This window comes from Stomoxys calcitrans, chromosome 1 (genome assembly GCF_963082655.1).
Source record: "Stomoxys calcitrans chromosome 1, idStoCalc2.1, whole genome shotgun sequence".
In the NCBI taxonomy this organism is placed as follows: domain Eukaryota; kingdom Metazoa; phylum Arthropoda; class Insecta; order Diptera; family Muscidae; genus Stomoxys; species Stomoxys calcitrans.
In genome coordinates this window covers 67,927,310-67,946,386 of record NC_081552.1, presented here as the reverse complement: position 1 = coordinate 67,946,386, position 19,077 = coordinate 67,927,310, and the positions used below count along the sequence as shown (strand labels likewise).

General features: G+C 36.7%; 3 protein-coding genes across 3 annotated transcripts in view; 2 read left to right on the top strand and 1 right to left on the bottom strand.

The window, feature by feature from the left end:
- Nucleotides 1–19,077, top strand: part of LOC106093105 (serine-rich adhesin for platelets) — a 742,527-nt gene that overhangs the window by 485,504 nt on the left and 237,946 nt on the right. Inside the window, exon 3 of the mRNA XM_059370838.1 lies at nt 16,377–18,967. Within this exon, the coding sequence (XP_059226821.1) occupies nt 16,697–18,967 (2,271 nt within the window). The 5' untranslated portion in view covers nt 16,377–16,696. The remainder of the gene's footprint in view (nt 1–16,376; nt 18,968–19,077) is intronic.
- On the top strand, nt 910–1,833 carry LOC131995976 (uncharacterized). The gene has a single exon (XM_059365343.1). The coding sequence runs from the start codon at nt 910–912 to the stop codon at nt 1,831–1,833; it is 924 nt and encodes a 307-aa protein (XP_059221326.1).
- LOC131995973 (uncharacterized) lies at nt 2,463–5,599 on the bottom strand. Its single transcript, XM_059365337.1, has 2 exons — nt 4,764–5,599; nt 2,463–4,680 (listed from the first exon to the last, which is right to left on the bottom strand). Exons 1-2 carry the CDS (start codon nt 5,597–5,599, stop codon nt 2,463–2,465), a joined length of 3,054 nt encoding a protein of 1,017 aa, XP_059221320.1.

Genomic DNA, 19,077 nt, shown 5'->3' with positions numbered 1-19,077 from the left:
GCTCGTCGATATCCGAACCAAAAATGATCCAGTTCGGAACGAATTTGGATATAGCTGTCATATTGACCGATCTGCTGGATTTGAGTCTTAGTTAATACTCTCGATATAGAAGCAAATAACAATACACTTCAAATCGAAATTTTTTCTTCGGAACATGTTATAAATTTCCATCAAGATCGGTCTATTGGTCCGTTGTTTGGATTTGAAGATCGAGTTTTAATCCCTAACATAAAGCATACGTCTCACATGCCAGTAAACATCATGAAAGTAAATGCAATTCAAATTTGTTGTAATATTACAACTGGAGCATATATGAATAATTCTCCAGCACATATTATCCATGAGTTCGCAATAAACGTGTCTCCAGGATATAAATTAGACGAAATTCCCAGGAACCTTATTTATTTACCAGTAAACGTTAACGAAATAAGTCGCATAAAAGTTTGGATTGTTGATCAAGAAACGCGTCTGATTAATTTTAGAGGGGAAGAAATAACACTTCGATTACATCTTAAACCTAAATCAAAATGATTATTTTTAATAAATATAATAATAAAATGACCAAACATAACATTCCGATTCGAGCTGTCAACAATAAAAGACGGCTTTTAACTCAAGAAAATAAATTGTTTTTAAAATCCTTAAAATTAAAATTAAAAAGCCATGTCTGAAATTTTAAATGTACTAGAGAAACCATACTCTGATGATAATATTGTTAAAAAGGACTATCATAGCTACGTACCATATATTCAATCCTTCAAAAATAATGACGAAATTAGAATAACAATTCAAAATCAAGATTTATATATCCTACCTAGCGAAAGCTACCTATATATAGAGGGTTCCATTACACTGGAAGATGGAAAAAGTACACTTAATGGACGATTGCGAAATAACTGTGTTGCGTATATGTTTGATGAAATTCGCTATGAAATTAATGGTGTAGAAATAGATAGAACACGATATTTGGGCATTTCAAGTATTTTAAAAAACTACATTTCAATAAATAGTATTGAAAATAATATGATGCTGAATGCTGGCTGGAGCAAAGAAACCGATTTGAACAAGCAGAAGTTCAATTTTTATGTGCCACTAAATAAGTTATTAGGATTTTCTGAGGATTTCACGAAAGTTGTTTTAAATTGTAAACATGACCTTATACTCCTACGAAGTTCCACTGATTTGAATGCCTGCTATTTAACTACCCAAACGGAAAAAGTTAAAATTAATATAACGAATATAACATGGAGAATTCCCCATGTTCATATCTCAGATGAAACGAAGCTAAAAATAATGAAAACAATTAAAGATGGAAAGACTATACCAATCACGTTTCGTAGCTGGGATTGTCATTTTAATCCTACATTTCCCGGTGCAGTCAAGTGCAATTGGAACGTTAAACTTTCTGTAAATAGGGAGAGACCACGTTTTTTAGTATTTGCATTTGAAAATAACAAAAAATTTATCCATTGTAACTTAACAAATTTCAAAGTACATTTAAATTCAGATATTTACCCATACGATGATCTTAATATAAAATTTGATGATAATCGTTATGCAGTTCTTTATGATATGTATGCAAGATTTCAACAAAGCTTTTATTTGAAGGAACCGCAACCTCTCCTGTCATGTGATGAATTCAAAGAAACCCCTATAACTGTAATTGATGTTAGTCATCAAAATGAGACAATAAAAGCCGGGCCTATTGATGTTAAAATTGAATTCGAAACCAGCCAATCCATTCCTGAAAATACGTCGGCATATTGTTTAATAATACACGATCGTTTCATCGAATACACACCTTTGACTGGAACTGTTCGAAAAATCATTTAATAAACAAACACATTTTATTGAAAATATTTTTTTTTTTATTTTATTTAATTTTAATTTTCTTATCAAGTATTTAACTATTAAAATAAATAAGCCTTAAAGGTAAATTATAAAATTGTAGCTTTTTTTTACATATTAAGGTAGTCAAGCAGGTCCCTTAAATCGTTATCACTATAAGATTCGATATTGTCTACATCCATTTCCGTTGTATAATCTATACTTATGCTCTGTAAGTTGTTTTCGGTTGCCATTTTATAATGGCCCCATGCATATGTATTAATTTTATCTTCCCTGATTTTTCTTTTTGTGTCTAAGGGACTTAAAACTACTTTGGTTAACTTATCCGTATAAATATTATGAAGTTTAAATCGGAATGACAACATGCTGCCAGTAGGTTTTATGCCGTTCAAAAGACATTCCTTATAATTTTCAAGAGAATAACCCTCTATGACACATTTTTTCACCCCTTTGGCCTTATTTATTTCGCTACCTTCATCTAATTTGTACGAATACATTTTCGGTCCTAGGCCAACAAATTCTGACATCAATGTACCTCCATTTTCATCTTTCATGTAACCCATTTCTTTTTTATTTTTTAGAGGAAATCCAAACGGATTATTTGCATCATAATTTTAAGTATCGAAATATTTCTCTACATCGTCTTTTATTTCTGCATAGAAATCCTCGGAAGAAATAGTGTAAATAAAGGAATCAGTATCCATATAATTTAACTGACACCTTTCACCAAATTTCTTTTTCATGTAATTATAGTGAAAATCATACATGATTAATTTTGCTATTTCTAATATACAAAATCCAACGTATATTGGCTTATCATAGATTACTTTAGTGCGGTCCATTTGAACAGCCCAAAATTCATTTGAAAATTGAGACAAACTATTAAAGTTTGGTTTGGATATAAGTCTTTCCAAACCAATTTTTTTCTTATTTGAATACTCCCATTCGGTTACAAGTTTTACGTCTTTTCTATTATCGACGTTTTCCATCGTTTTGCCGTATACCGAATTATTCAGTAGCTTGAAAAAATCTTTTCCAAACGGATTCGTTGCTTTTTTCCTCTCATCTGTGTTAGTGTTAACAAATGGAGCAAGCCACGGTTCTTGTCTAAATTCTAAAACTCGGTGGACCTTTTTTAAAATTAAACCATTCTCAAGGCATTGCTTCAATACCAAATAATGAGTGGTATAATTTCGCTTTGGTGTAAGATCGGCAACCAGCTTTTTGTATTTAGCTCCACCGATTTTTTTATTTTCCGCAGCAAAAGGTAGATCATTATGATGATCATGTAAGTGATCTGGATAATCCAAATCAACTTCATAAATGTAACCTATGGGGGAGTCATCAACAAAGTCCAGAATTCTTTGTACATCACTAATAATTTCATTTTCCTTAAGCCATTTAAAGTCGCCACATGGGAGAAAACGCATCATAGCGGCCCCATATAGATTGTTGACATCAAAATACATAAGGAAGGTAGAAAGAAGTAATGGATTGAAATCGCTTAGGTACCTATTATTTGCTTTCGTATGTCTTCTAGAACACTGAGTTATTCCTCCTCGAATAGCATTCTTAATAAAATTGTACATATCTAAATCGGTAAACAGCTCTAAGCTTATGTTAGTGTTCCGAAGCATAGCATCAAAAGATAGACCTGGTGCTGTATAGTATTGGCATGGATCTAATTTGTGGACTTTTTTACACAAACGTCGGAAATTTTCAAAAACATCAGTAAGTAGTAGAACATCTGTTTTTAAATACAATTCCATATAGTCCTGTAAAGTACCACAATTAAATGTATGCCATACTTCTTTGGCATGCGTATAATCTTCGCTGCTACATTTTTTGTTATACAATTTGCTAAAGAAAGCCTCAATGGGAGGAAGTCGTGTTTCGGCTAGTTTATCAAACGAAGTCAGGTATTCGTAGCAAAATACGCCCTTTTTCCTCATTAAATTAAATTCCCTATCGCTTGGAAAATGTGACCTAACTGACTTCATAGTATCTCCCGCCAGATTGTTTGCTAGAGAATCTAAACTTGCCGCCATAAACCTGAGGGAGTCTAAAAATCTATACTCTAAAATTTTTCCGCCACCTAAATATACTTTATGGGATAGGGCAATGTATCGCTCCTTATTTTCTGGCAGTACTGTTGTATTACCAGGAATATTTTTAAGGAGGTCTTTCACAAATAAGTGACAATCATAAGCCGAAAAGTTGTGAAAGAAAATGGGTATAAATGTTGGTACAGTGTGCTCTAAATTACATTTATTATGGGCAGGTCCTCTGTATTTTCCAGTGATGTGACAGTGATCACGAACCCTATCACTACCTAATAATTTCTCACATACATGGCAGTTTTGAGCTACTTGAAAATTGAACTCCTCAGAGGGTGATAATGATGCCATAGGGGTATTTAGACTTAAATAATTTTCGTAAATAAACCTACACTCCTGATCGATGCTTTTAACAAAAACCTCGGCAGCATCTTCTCCCGTATAAATATTAAATTTGTCTAACCTATCATCAAAACTACATTTAATATTATAACTAAAAGCACATGGAATGTGCTTACTTAGGGATTTACTATTACTGTCGTTAACATTTTCAAGTACGCATTCAAAATCTGCGTAAATTGAAAATGGAACGTCCATTGTCTTTTTAGAGTTGGAAAACTCCATGAACTTATTGGCTTCCTCAGGGAGATATGTTACAACTCTTCCACATTCTCGCTTATGATGATCCATCATGTTGGGGTTCCTGGTGTGCTGGAAACACTGGTTGCAGAAGTACAATTTATTTGCGTTTGATGTAACCTGCCTATGTAAAAGTCTGTAAAAAAAAAAAACAGAAAAGATAAAATAAAAAAAAATAGTCATTTAATTAATTACACATAGTATTATTTGTTTTATTACCTTGACGTGTCTCTTACTAACACATAATGCTCTCTCTCATTATTTTCCAGCAACAACAAGTTCACGTGGGTCTCCTTTTCCATTTGGGTAATGTAGTACGGCCCAACAACATGATCTGTTTTGACTTCATATCCCAAAACATTTACACTTATATTTGGGTTGTTTTTTTCGAATATGATTATGTCTCTAAGGGCCATGGGAAAATTCAATCCATTGAAGTTGAGACTTACACCGTTTGTCAAAGTTATTATCTTCTGTTTGATATCCACAGGGTACGAGGATGTTCTTGTTGGGTTTCTTGGCTTTGGTGTTGTTAAGGCTGCTACCATACACCACTTAAAGCAATATTCATCGTCATTAAGAATATTGCAGCAAGCGCGTCTATCTGCTAATTTTTTCGGTGTTTTTATATGTTGGGAGCCTCTTAAAACTGTACATTTATTTATGTTAATGTAGAGTTTTTCAATGTTGACTAAAGCCCATCCAGAATCTCTTTCCTGAAACTCTGACATTTTAGTTTTAATTTCCTCTACATGGCAGCTAACCACATTTTCAATAGAGTCGCTTCTTGTTATTTGCGACATTTTGGAGGTGTGATGCATAATTGTTTTTTTCCATTCATCACTGCAAAGTTTGGTATATTGTGCTTGTAATTGAAAATTAAATTTCACGCAAATATGCTCCGCTAAACTTTCCATAATAAGATTCTCTATGCAATCTATACCTCCGGAGAGAAAATTGTTAATATTCAGAGTTTCTTTAATGGTTGAATATTCATATTTAGCCAACCGATTTTTAAAATCGCTGCTGGTTTGTTTTATGAATTGAGCTCTCATCGCAATGCTATTACGTTTATGGGCATTGGTTTTCAAGTGGGTATACCACTTTCTAACGGGTACTCCAATATTACAGCATTTACAAACTTTGTCTTAGGCAGCTCTCGACCTTGATGGTATATCTTCATTCAAATCTTGTTGTTGGGCCTGTGGTTGAATAGGTTGATTTCCTAGGAACTGCTGTTCCTGATGTTGTTGTTGTTGTAGAGCAGCTCTCGAAGTCGAAGGAACATTTCCATTGAAAATATGTTGTTGGATCAGTGCTTGTTGTTCTTCTCTCTGGTTTTCTGGATGTAGTTTACTTAGAATTTGATCTAATTCATTCAAGTAGTAAGCCATCTCATCCAGATCCAAGTCATTTTCGATTTGTTCGCTTCGAGGAATATTTTGCTCGTGATGTTTAACCAGCTCTTCTTGTTGTTCTCGTTGTTGTTGTTCTTGAACTTGTTGTTGTCGTTGATGTTGTTGATGATGATGATGTTGTTGTTGATGTTGTTGTTGTTGATGATGTTGTTGTTGTTGATGATGTTGTTGTTGATGATGTTGTTGTTGATGATGTTGTTGTTGATGATGTTGTTGAAAAGCGTCCGACGTTGAATGCATATTAACAAACTGGTGTTGGGCCTGTGCTTGTTTCCATTGTTTATCTTCTTTCTGCATATTTTCTTTGAATTTTCCACCGTTTTGTTGTTTCCGCACTATCCGCATTAGTTGGGATTTTTTTCCACCAACATTTTTTTCTTTATTGTGTGCTACTAGCATGTGGAAATTAAGCGCATGCCTACTTAGTTGCACAACGCCACACATACTACACTGCCTATGTGCTTCTTTTACGTGAATTTTTAAATTCAAAACGGAGACGAAATTTTCTTGGCAAATTTCGCAAGTGTATAAAGCCATTTTTGTTTTGTTTTGTTTGTTTTTTTTTTTTTTTTTGTTATTATATTTAAATGTTTTCTTTTGGTTGTTGTTTTTTTTTTTTTTTTTTTTTGCTTTATTTACCACTGCACTGAATGTTTGTTTAGCGTATTTAAATAAACGCACTTTGCAAATTAGGCAAAAATCACAAAAAAAATTTTTAACGATGGTACTTTGGCGCGTTAAAAATTCACTTGGAATTTTGTTTAAATGTTTATATTTTGAGGGAAAAAATTCAATTCGAAAATTTTTAATAATGGTACTTCGACGGATTAAAAACAATTCTATGTTCGTTCAATGGCGAGTTAGATGGAACTGAAATCGAAATTCCAACGTTTGTGGTTGAATTTCAAAATTGGAATCCATTCGTCTTACATTTCTACTACAATAGATAAGAGTTCTTCCAATTTTTTTTTTTAACCTTTTATTTTTCTATCCAAACTCCTTTGCATTCCAACACTTTTAGAACATCAACGAACACAAGTATCACGACTAGTTTATCAATAATATCTAAATAGCTTCTAATGAAATGTACACCATACAACGACACTAACATGTTTGTGTCTGACCAATAAAATCTCTAAGTGGATAGAAACAAACCAAAATCAACCCCAAACCACGTAAACCCCCTTCCCCCACCCAAAAAAAAGGAACACATAGTTTTTAATTTTTTTTTTTTTTGTTTTATTTATATAAATTTCTCTTAAAATTCATTTATAATTCTTTATACTTTTATAGGAAATTTATAAAAACCTTTCTAAAATACTAAAAATAGCTGGATCCATTTCTGTATTCCAGTCCGCTTCAACTTTCCTTAACTCTTGGTCCAATACGGACTCTTTCTCCTCTTCCGATTTCCGCAACATATCGTCTTCGACCGATCCAGGTATAGGCTGGCTGTTTGGGTCGAAATGGTTTGGGAACAATCTCCATGGAAATATTTCCTGGGTAGAATTTCCATCATCTTGCTTGTCATCAGTCTCAGGAATACATTCCTCATCGTCACTTATGAGTTGTTGACTTTGTGAGGCCTCACATTGTTGTAAAATTTTTTGGGAAAAATCCAAAAATACTTCTTTGCTCTCCTGCGAAAATAGATTTTGGCTAAGTTGGACAGAAATAGCAACAGGTTCATTAATTGAATTATGAGAATTGTTGCTCTCATTCTGTATTTTTTGATTCTCATCCTGTTGGGAAAACAAAGGCTGGCTCATTTGGAAATGTTGGTTTGCCATCTTATTCTTCAGATAGAAATCTTAGAAATGATAGGTTTTTTCGAATTCTTTCGTGTTTTTATTAGAAATCACACAGATAATATTCCTTACTACCTAGTCGCATTTTACAACACAATGAAGCCTTTATGGATACCACTCACTGGCAACATATAGAGACAAAAAAAAATTAAAAACTCAGAGTTAGAAAACGACCATCAACCCCTTAATAAACATATCCTACACACTTTACAACACACACACACACACACACAAGAAATGCGCAAGTGCCACAGCATTCATAACATGCAGTGACGGTCACACTTTAAGTGTAAAAAAATCAACATTAATCCCCAACTAAGGCACCCATGAAAACAATTATTAGATAATAACCAAACCAAACATTCCCTTTTTTCTGCCTTACCGCAGTTTACATCTTTACAACACACAAGAAATGAGCAAGACCCATAGCATACAGTGAGGGTCACATTCAATGAATTTTTATAACTCAATAATTGACGAACCAAATAGTTTCAATCCCACTTATCAGTTAAATCAACACCATCCCTAATTAAAAATAACACCCAGAACTAAAAATGTAGGATCCCAAATTCCTTATCCAAAAAGCAGCTTACACAAGTTCGAATCCCCCATTCCCCTTACAAAAAAGAGCTACATAGTTTCCATATCAATGACAGTTTTATAACAACATGATGAGGATCCCACAACAAAAAGGGCTAGGCCGAATCCTCCCTAGCATACATAGAGATCAATGTACAATGGGGATCCCCTAACAAAAAAGGGCTACATTATTTCCTTATCAATGACAGTTTTATAACAACATAATGAGGATCCCACAACAAGAAAGGGTGACATAGCATAGAGATCAATGTACAATGAGGATCCCCTAACAAAAAAGGGCTACATAATTTCCATATCAATGACAGTTTTATAACAACATGATTTGACCCCATTAAAGAAGTAATTAAGAAGTAATAAAGAAGTAATTAAGAAGTAATTAACTCTCCATGCATAATTAATGTGAATTTAAACAGTCCAACTTACCCTACTCTTGGCCAATGACCTGCATTATTTTTCATAAAAATTTAAATTATATTTTTTTCCCCAGAGTTGTCAACGTCTGATGCATGAGTGCTGAGACAGGGAGACGGTGGAGCAAACGTGGCATAACTTTATCTGCCTTTCGACTCTCCGACACGTGGATCCACGTCAAACTCTCACCAATTTTCGTGGGTTAGTACCAACATTGATAAGCGAGGCCAAGCCTTGGCAGAATTGTTAAATACTAACTACCTAATAACACTTAATATTGGTAGCACCGCGGCCTTTTTTAATAGGATAAGGGAGAAGGTTTTAGATTTGACAATATGTTTGGAAAATCTAATCGATAAGGTTCGAAATGGAGCACTCCTTCTCGGACCATCGCCACATTAGGTTTAAAATAGTACGGCCAGCGCCGAAATCAATGAGGAAGACTTGGACAAGATACTTTGAAATATCCAATCATAGAAGAAAACATCAACAGGATTACAACTGCGCTAGTGGGGTCTTTCGAAGATAGTTGTCCTCTTCAAGAAAAATCGACCCTGGATGACCGGGGAGATTCGCAACATTGGGAAAGAAGTCCGCAGACTTAATAATAGAGCACGAAAAAGCGGCAGTTTATTGGGATAGGTATTATACACGGCTGAAGAAATACAATTAGATGATCAAAGCGCCAAAACGTGTCTCCTGGAAGCTTTTCTGCGACAGATAGCGTTAATGACGCCACGCCGGAGACACCTGATTCTTGGAATAATGAGGTTGTACGAAGGCTTATCATTACGGAACTTATGGTAAAGGAAGCCTTGAGGAGCTTCCAACCATTTAAATCACCCGGAATTGATGGAATAATTCCGATATTTCAGAAGAAGGCCAACTAACTGGCGACCCATCTGGTCACTTTTTTCACAGCGAGCCTAGGAGTTGTATGGCCTGGCAGGAGGGAAGGGTCGTATTTATACTTTCTACTCGAAACTATGGAACGCATTGTGGATACTATGATTAAGAGTAGGACATCCAGCGAACTGCTCAAATACAAACATCGTGCCTGACCATAATATCGTACTGTCATACTGTCGGAGATTCGGGTGATCACGGAATGCTTCAGGTGGTGTGGCGTTAACGGATATCGATTGTGAACATCTTTATGGACAGTATACTGGCCATTAGTGCTTTAGCAACTAGGACGGTAAGACCTCGATCTTGGTCCCACATTTGGATATCAGATTCATATTTTACACTAAAATACCTTTTATTTAAGCCCCATATTGCCATGGTCAATAAATAAGTCCTGTTTGGAGGTGTTTAAGCCCCATATTGCCATGGTCAATAAATAAGTCCTGTTTGGAGGTGTTTTGGGGAAGGGGTGGATCCCAAGAAACTTGGTCCTACATCTGGATATCAGATTTGTATTCCAGTCGCAAATACCTATCATTTGAGTCCCATATTGTCGTGATTGGTTTATATATATATATATATATATATATATATTGTAAGTTTTGGGGGTGGGGCGGCCCCCTGGTACCCCATCCGAAATTTGGATACAAAATTCTTGTTTTTAGGTTACTATAAGAGAGCACACAAAATTTCGCTTAAATCGCACCGTTTCTGAAAATTTGGGTAAGGGGGAGGGTCCGCTCTCCCTCAGATATCAAAAAATGTAGTACCCTATTGTCACCACGGTATCATTATGTACCATCTGTGAAAATTTCAATAAAATCGATTTAGCCGTTTTTAAATCTATAAGGAACACAAAAACAAACAAACCGACAAACAAACACAAATTGAATTTTATATATAAGACTAGCTGAGCCCGGCCCGTTCTGCTGCGCCCGATAACGCTATGTTGGAGGAAAGTACTCTTAATTTGGAAATTTCTACCTAATTTCAGTTAAAAGTGTATTCCAATTTTCCTGTGAATTTTTCTACTCTCAAATACTTCTTATTTAAACCCCAAAAATAAAAGTTCTGTTTGGGGGTGTTCCGAGATCTGGTATTTTTGAAAATTGTTGTTAAAGCCCGTCTTAGATTGGGAAAGTTAAAAAATAATATCGCAACCAACCGCAACGAAGATAAATGCTGTATGATCAATTTTGACCACTCTGCCCTCTTTCTGTTCATGTTGACTTCTCCCAATTGGCGCCATTTAATGGCTGTTTTCAATTGGATCAACAAAATCCACTTGAAAACATCCTGTAGATGGCGTTAACTTATATGTTAGTTCTACTACTCGCTAGGAGTGGCTGAACGCCTACAATATTGATCAGCATGTGGTAGATGTCAATAAAAGACTATATGCCTACATATTAAATAGTCATCATTTAGGCTTTTTGTAAATCAAACTAAACGATAGCTATAATCGAGTAACATTCCCATCTGAGGGGTCTTTTGGGGGTGGGGCGACCCGCAAATACTTATACATCACTTTTTTTGTTATATTTGTAATAATCTCCCGATTACCTTTCATTTGACTCCCATCATGATATGTACGTCTAATATGTTCGTTTGGGAAACCTTTAGAGTTGGAGTTACTCCTGGGTTCCTTGGACTCACCTTTTAATACTATATTCGTATTCTACCCTACAATACCTTTCAATTGATACCCATATTGCACCAATCGGTCAACCCTGATTTTGATTGGTGTCATTGGGGTGACTGGGGAGGGTCCGCCCCCTTCCAATATCAACAAATTATATAGCCGATTCCTCCTTCCCGACCTTATTCGTAATATACTCTCAAATACCTTTCATTCGAGCCCCATATTGTCATTATCGTCTAATATGCCTATTTGAAGGGGTTTTTGGGTCGGAGCATGGATCTTAATTAGGATATAAAATTTGAATTGTACTCCCAAATCAAATAAAGAGTCTCTGTGAAAATTTTAAAGAAATCGGCTTAGCCGTTTTTGAGTTTATATGGATGTATGTAATGTATTTCAATTTTCCTATGGGTTTATAATGTGAAAATTTCAAGAAAATCGGTTCAGTCCTTTTATATATATATATATATATATATATATATATATATATATATATATGTAAATAGCTGAGCCCTGCCCGCATCGCTGTGCCTTCATTTTCAACACTGTGCCTTCATTTGTTTTTTATTCTTACTCTTGTTGGTAATTAAACTACCTAAAACACCGTCTTAGGTTGGAAAGTTAAAAAAAATACCTGAAACAACCGCAACGAAATTTCTACATCTTTTTTTTTCTTTATTCAAAGGACCGAAAGCTTGTCATAACAAAAATACATGCTCGATGATTAATTTTGACCATTTTGCCCGCTCTCTGTTCATGTTGGATTCTACAAATTAGCGCTGTTTTAAATTGGATCAACTAAATCCAATTGGATCAATTAAATTCAATTGAAGACAGCCATTAAATGGTGCTTATTTAAATGTGAGTGCTACTCGCTTGGAGTGGACAATCATGTGGTGGTTGCCTATGAATAGTCAGACAACCACCATACCATACGACTACCTATTAAACAGTCATCATATAGTCTTTTTTTTAAAACATTTTAAATTGTCATATTTAACGATTTTCTGTGGTAATGAACTAATTTGCCAGCGTGGTGGCGATAGTTCTTACTATTAAGCCATGTTAGACTTTTGAACAAAAAAGTGTTGTCCAGCAACACGTCATTTGGTCTTGTCTATTGAAGAGCTAAAAATGGTTCCACCTTAACGTTAAGGTTTGCAACTCCTATCACGCTGAACGTCATATTTCGGGGCTATGGCAGCCTAAATTTATTTGTGTCCCCACATGCGCAGAGTAAAGATGTCAAATTCGCAGTTCACAACCTTATACCTTGAATTTAACCCCATATAGTCATGATTGGTGTGTTCAGCGGTTTGGTGGAGGGCGTCTGTATGAGGGTTGTGCGCCACAACCCATCTGCACTTTGAGCACAAATTTGAATGACTCACTCTACTCAAAGAAATCAATCGCTTGATTCCCCATTGGTTTAATAGGTCAAATAACCTATTGGAGGCAATTTTAGGAGGTAAAGCTCCACCTAGATTCTTGGACACAAAGACTAATGTCATATAGTCTAGTCCTGAATACCTTTAATTGGAGCAGTTTTTGGGTTTGGGAAACCCCTTGAATATTTGAACCCAAGTTTTTATGCCACATTCGTATTCAACTCTCCAATATCTTTTATTTGATACCTATATTGTCTTAATCGGTCCACTTTTTTTTGGGTGGTACTTTTTTGGTAATGGGGACGATCGGCTCCCTTGCGATATCAAAAAATTATATAGCCTATTGCTCCTTCCGGACTCACTCCCCCACTGCCCACAATGAAAATTTCAAAGAAATCGGTTAAGCCGTTTTTGGGTCTATACGGAAAAAAAATTTACAAACCCACAAACAAACAACTCACTCCCCCACTAGCCACATTGAAAATTTCAAAGAAATCCCTTAACTAGTTTTCGTGATATAACAATTGAAAATCGAAAAAGGTCAACTTAGACAACAAAGTTGGATTTCCACATCCTTAAAAAGCCATATCGGATAAAATATTATATGGGAGTTATATCAAAAACTGTGCCAATTTTGATGAATAATCCTTGGACGTCAAATAGAACATCTCACGCTCTATATTGTAAAGATGTGACCAAAATTTACTTCCTTAAAAGTCCATATCGGATCAAATAACATTGGAGCTATATATACATCAGGACCGATTTTAAAGAAATTTTGCGCACGTATTGGAACGTCAAATAAAACGTCTCATGCAAAATCTATTCTATAAAATCTAAAGTCTATTTCGGATGAAAGATATTTCGGGGACCTATATCTAAATTTAACCCGAATTTTATGAAATTTTGCACACATTAGGACGTTATATAAAACACCTCCTATTACATCTCGTTAAGATCGGAATAGTGGAGTCGGAATAGTGGCTTCTATAGCCTTAAAAGACCATATCGGACAAAAGATATACATATATGGGAGCTATGTCTTAATACAGACAGAATTATATGAAATTTTGCACTCGCATTTGGACTTTAAATAAAACAACTCACGCTAAAATTTGTAGAAATCGGGCCAAAATTGTGGCTACTACAGCCTTAAAACTCCATATCGGATAAATGATATATATGGGTGCTATATATAAATTTGAACCGATTTTTATGAAATTTGGCACACATATGAAGACGTTAAATAAAGCACCTCATGCCAAATTTTGTAAAGATCGGACTAAAATTGTGGCTTCTATTGCCCTTAAAGGCTATATTGGATGAAAGATATATATGGGGACTATGTTTTAATCTGAACCGATTTCGTTCAAATAGCCTTCGTCCTTGGGCCAAAAAAGAGACTTGTACAAAATTTCATGACAATCGGACAATAAATGCGACCTGTAACTTGATCACAAGAATACATGGACAGACAGACGGGCATAGCTAAATTGAATCAGGAAATGATTCTTAGCCGATCGTTATACTTATCAATGGGTCTAGCTCTTCTCCTTCTATGCGTTGCAAACAAATGCACAAAGTTATAATACCCTGTACCCGTTCGCATATAGAAAGTCTACACAAAAACCATACCTCTATTCACACCCTTGGTATATATGATCTATGCCATATAAAATTCACAGTGGTACAGCTGTACCAAGAATGTGGTTAGAGGGTGCATGAAGAATTATGGTGTCAAATGGCTAAGTCAAATTACTGCACATGCTTACATAGGATGTTGGGGGATCTAAAGTCATAACACGTAACATATTTAAAAACCATATTTAAAAATTTAAAGCCTATGTTATGATTGAATAATACCCTAGGTGTTAAAATATATGACACACCTTGGCGTATTTCTAACTAAATATGATAGCATTCTTTCAAAAGTTTTCTAATGTTATACGAGTTTATAGCAAATGATTATATATCACATAATATTTAATCGCATTTTGCCCATTTTTATACCCTCCACCATAAGATGGGGGGTATACTAATTTCGTCATTCTGTTTGTAACTACTCGAAATATTCGTCTGAGACCCCATAAAGTATATATATTCTTGATCGTCGTGACATTTTATGTCGATCTAGCCATGTCCGTCCGTCTGTCCGTCCGTCCGTCCGTCCGTCTGTCTGTCGAAAGCACGCTAACTTCCGAAGGAGTAAAGCTAGCCGCTTGAAATTTTGCACAAATACTTCTTATTAGTGTAGGTTGGTTGGTATTGTAAATGGGCCATATCGGTCCATGTTTTGATATAGCTGCCATATAAACCGATCTTGGGTCTTGACTTCTTGAGCCTCTAGAGTGCGCAATTCTTATCCGATTTGAATGAAATTTTGCACGACGTGTTTTGTTATGATATCCAACAACTGTGCCAAGTATGGTTCAAATCGGTCCATAACCTGATATAGCTGCCATATAAACCGATCTTGGGTCTTGACTTCTTGAGCCTCTAGAGTGCGCAATTCTTATCCGATTGGAATGAAATTTTGCACGACGTGTTTCGTTGTTATATCCAACAACTGTGCCAAATATGGTTCAAATCGGTCCATAACCTGATATAGCTTCCATATAAACAGATCTTGGGTCTTGACTTCTTGAGCCTCTAGAGGGCGCAATTCTTATCCGATTGGAATGGAATTTCGCACCAAGTATTTCGTTATGATATCCAACAACTGTGCCAAGTATGGTTGAAATCGGTTCATAACCTGATATAGCTGTCATATAAACAGATCTGAGGATTTGACTTCTTGAGCTTCTAGAGGGCGCAATTCCTATCCGATTTGGCTGAAATTTTGCATGACGTATTTTTTTATTTTTACTTTCAACAACTGTGTCAAATAAGGTTCAAATCGGTTCATAACCTGATTTGGCTGTCATATAAACCGATCTGAGATCTTGACTTCTTGACCCCTAGAGGTCGCAATTATTATCCGATATGCCTGAAATTTTGCACGATGGATCCTCTTGTGACCATCAACAAACGTGTTTATTATGGTCTGCATCGGTCTATAGCCCGATACAGATCCCATATAAATCGTTCTCGCTATTTTACTTCGTGAGCCCCAATGGAACAATTCTTATACGAATTGGCTGAAATTTTATACAGGTCTCCAACATATAATTTAATTGTGGTCCGAACCGGACCATATCTTGATATCGTTTTAGTAGCAGAGCAACTCTTTTCTTATATCCTTTTTTGCCTAAGAAGAGATGCCGGGAAAAGAACTCGACAAATGCGATCCATGGTGGAGGGTATATAAGATTCGGCCCGGCCGAACTTAGCACGCTTTTACTTGTTTTCAACTTAAATAGTGTTCTGGCCAATCCATCAAATATTTAAATTGTCACAAAATATTGTATACTTTTAGGAGCGAGAAAAATTTTTTTGTGATTGCAGGGGGCATTATGGCACTATTAGGATTAAATTCTATACTTGCTAAGTATGGTGCCTACTTTCAAGGTTTTATAATCAAAAACGTTGCATACTTTGCATCTAGCACAGATAAACACTTTTTAAACTATATGGTGTGGCATAGTTTTGTATGAGTCTTGCTATTTTAACAATGACAACATAAATGTTTAAAGTCTTTTCTATCCCCTTTCTTTTTGCAGCAAACTACTTTTGTAAGAAACCAATCAACTATCATCACATTTTCTAAACAAACTTGGCTTTAAATGACAGTTTTGGTTATATGTAACTCTAAATTAGTTTTAATAATTTTTCGAATACCAAAAAAAAAACAAAAACCAAATAGTAGTCAAATGTTTTTATTTAAAATATAAAAATCATAAACACTACGATCTACAATTAGGGGAAAACAACAAACGCTTCTTCATAGGATTAAATTACACTTATTTTTAGTAACTGGAAACCCCAAAAACAAAAATAAAGGACAAAAAGAGTATATATTTTTTTCCTTGGGGAAAATATTATGGATAAAACGCCAACTCTACACTTTAAAGGAGTTGGAAAGATACTAGAAATTGTGAAACAAACAACCGCCTCACCAGCCCACAAGACCAACTCATCGTCATCTACTTCAACCTCGCCCACTTCTGAACCCTTAAATACATTCGACTCATCTCAACGCTGTACCATTCCCAAATCGACGAAACGTTATAGACTTCATCGATCTACGGATAATTTTGATGATGCTGATGCAGAGAATTTACTAAATTCCCCCAAAGCAACAGCAGCCTCAACAAAAACCTCCAGTGTCCTCAGCGTAATGGGTGGAGGTTTTGTGACACCTCCGACAGCTGCATATACCAAAAGCTACATCGACAGTGCTGCAACCACGGTAGCAATATTAACTAATCTAAGCAACGAAACAAAACGCCCAGAAGCGAATTCTGCATCCAACTCGTCATCATCTTCGTCGCCGCCACCGGCTCCGCCTGCTGAGAACGAGGCTTCACCAATGCACGAAAAATTGTTGGAAAACGACGGGTGTGATAAAAATCCCCCGACAAAGACTGAGAAAGTAAAGCACAAACCTCACAAAGAATCCAAATTCGCCGAGAAGCTAAGACGAAGCTTTCGCCGAGCAGAGCACAAGTCGCTGGAAATAAAGAGGCAGGATAAAATCGACACAAATGTAATTCAAGAGCGCAGTGGCAGTCTGAGACCTCTGCACCAGCAACTGCACAATTCGGCCTCCATTTTCTCGCTGACCAATCTTCCTGGCCTGGGGGGCCATATCAATCCAGCCCTGCTGTTAGATAGTCCCGACGAAAGCACACCGCCCGAGTTTGCCTATCGCCACTTGAGTAGTGTAGCCACCACCAACTCTAGCACATCCTTGGAAAGCAATTTCTGTGAGAGTCCCACCACGAGTATTAGCTATTGGGCGTGGCATATGAATAACAACAATATGGGGTCAGAAGTGAGTACTAATAGCAATGCCAACTCCAATCAAACTAGTGGCAACACAACCAACCCGGCCAATCGTAACTTAAATGCTTCCACAGATGCAGGAGGCGCAGGTTCTGGGTCTGGAGGCCGTTCTAAACGCTTGGAACAGCAGAGTAGCAGCAAAAGTGATCAATGTGATCATCCTGCGGTTACGGCCGATAGTCGCAGCTGCAGTACGGCCAGTGAGAGCAGTACTGCGGCCAAATTAACTCGCCTGCAAAATTTCCTCTTCAAGTCCAGCAATGAAAGCTCGCGCAGCATACAGGGTCATTCCAATGAAGGCTTTACAGTGTCCTCCTTTAATTCTTCCTCTGGAGAATGGGAAAATCTCTGCAACTTTCCCTCGACCAGTCAAAATGTTACCCTGAATGATGATATTACCCAATTTCCCTTGGCCACGGAGGAGGAGAAACCGGCTGCAAGACGCGAAAGCCTAAGTGAATCCAATGGTTCGCTGCGTAACTACTACCAATACACTTTGGCCTCACCGAGCAATCCATTTCTACCGGAAATCACCGCTCGCACCTATCACAGTACCTATGAGGAGGCCGAAGAGGATAGGGAAATCGAGGATGAATTGGATTCCAATGTGACCTCCGTTAAATACTGCATTGGCTCGCATTCGGCCCAATTACCCACACCTAATTATAGTCGTACCGGCTCGCAAGAGTCCACACACAGTGAATATGGAGCCTATGGCGGGGGTGGTGCCGGTAGTGCGGGGGCAGGCGGTTCAAATGCTGGCCACTATGATTCATCAACTTCATCACTGGGCACTTCTACGCCGGGCAAACATAAGCGCAAGCTCTTCAGTTTGTCCACACCAACCAAACTGGACTTTCCCACAACACAAGCACATACACAAACACCAACGGCAATATCAAATACCAACAATAGCCCTCATTTGTACAGCAGTAGTCATCAACAACATCACAATCAGCCACCATCACCCACGCCTTTAGCTCACAGCAATATGGCAAAGACATCATCATGCAATCTAGTAAGAAGCCTAAATCCCTTTCTGCCTTCCACCACAGTCACCTCCTCCTCACCGCCGCAACGTACCTCATCGTCGAGCAGTCTCAACAAACAACAACGCACGGGACCACTGAAACAGCAGGCTGTTACCTCACCCATTGCCATACCTATGGCATCCGCCTCCCCATCTTCGGCCATGTCAGTGGGCTCCTCGGCAACTTTGCGAGATCTCAATGCTAGGCGTGAAGAATTTCTCAAGGCCACCATGCAGATATGTTTGGTCGTGTCACCGCCTTCCACACGATTGCAGGTAATACTATTGGCAATGCTTTAATAGAAAATAATCGCATAAATTGGATTTGAATTTTTTTTTTTATTTTTTGTTATAATAAATTTTTTAATTTTTTGTTTGATAAAAAA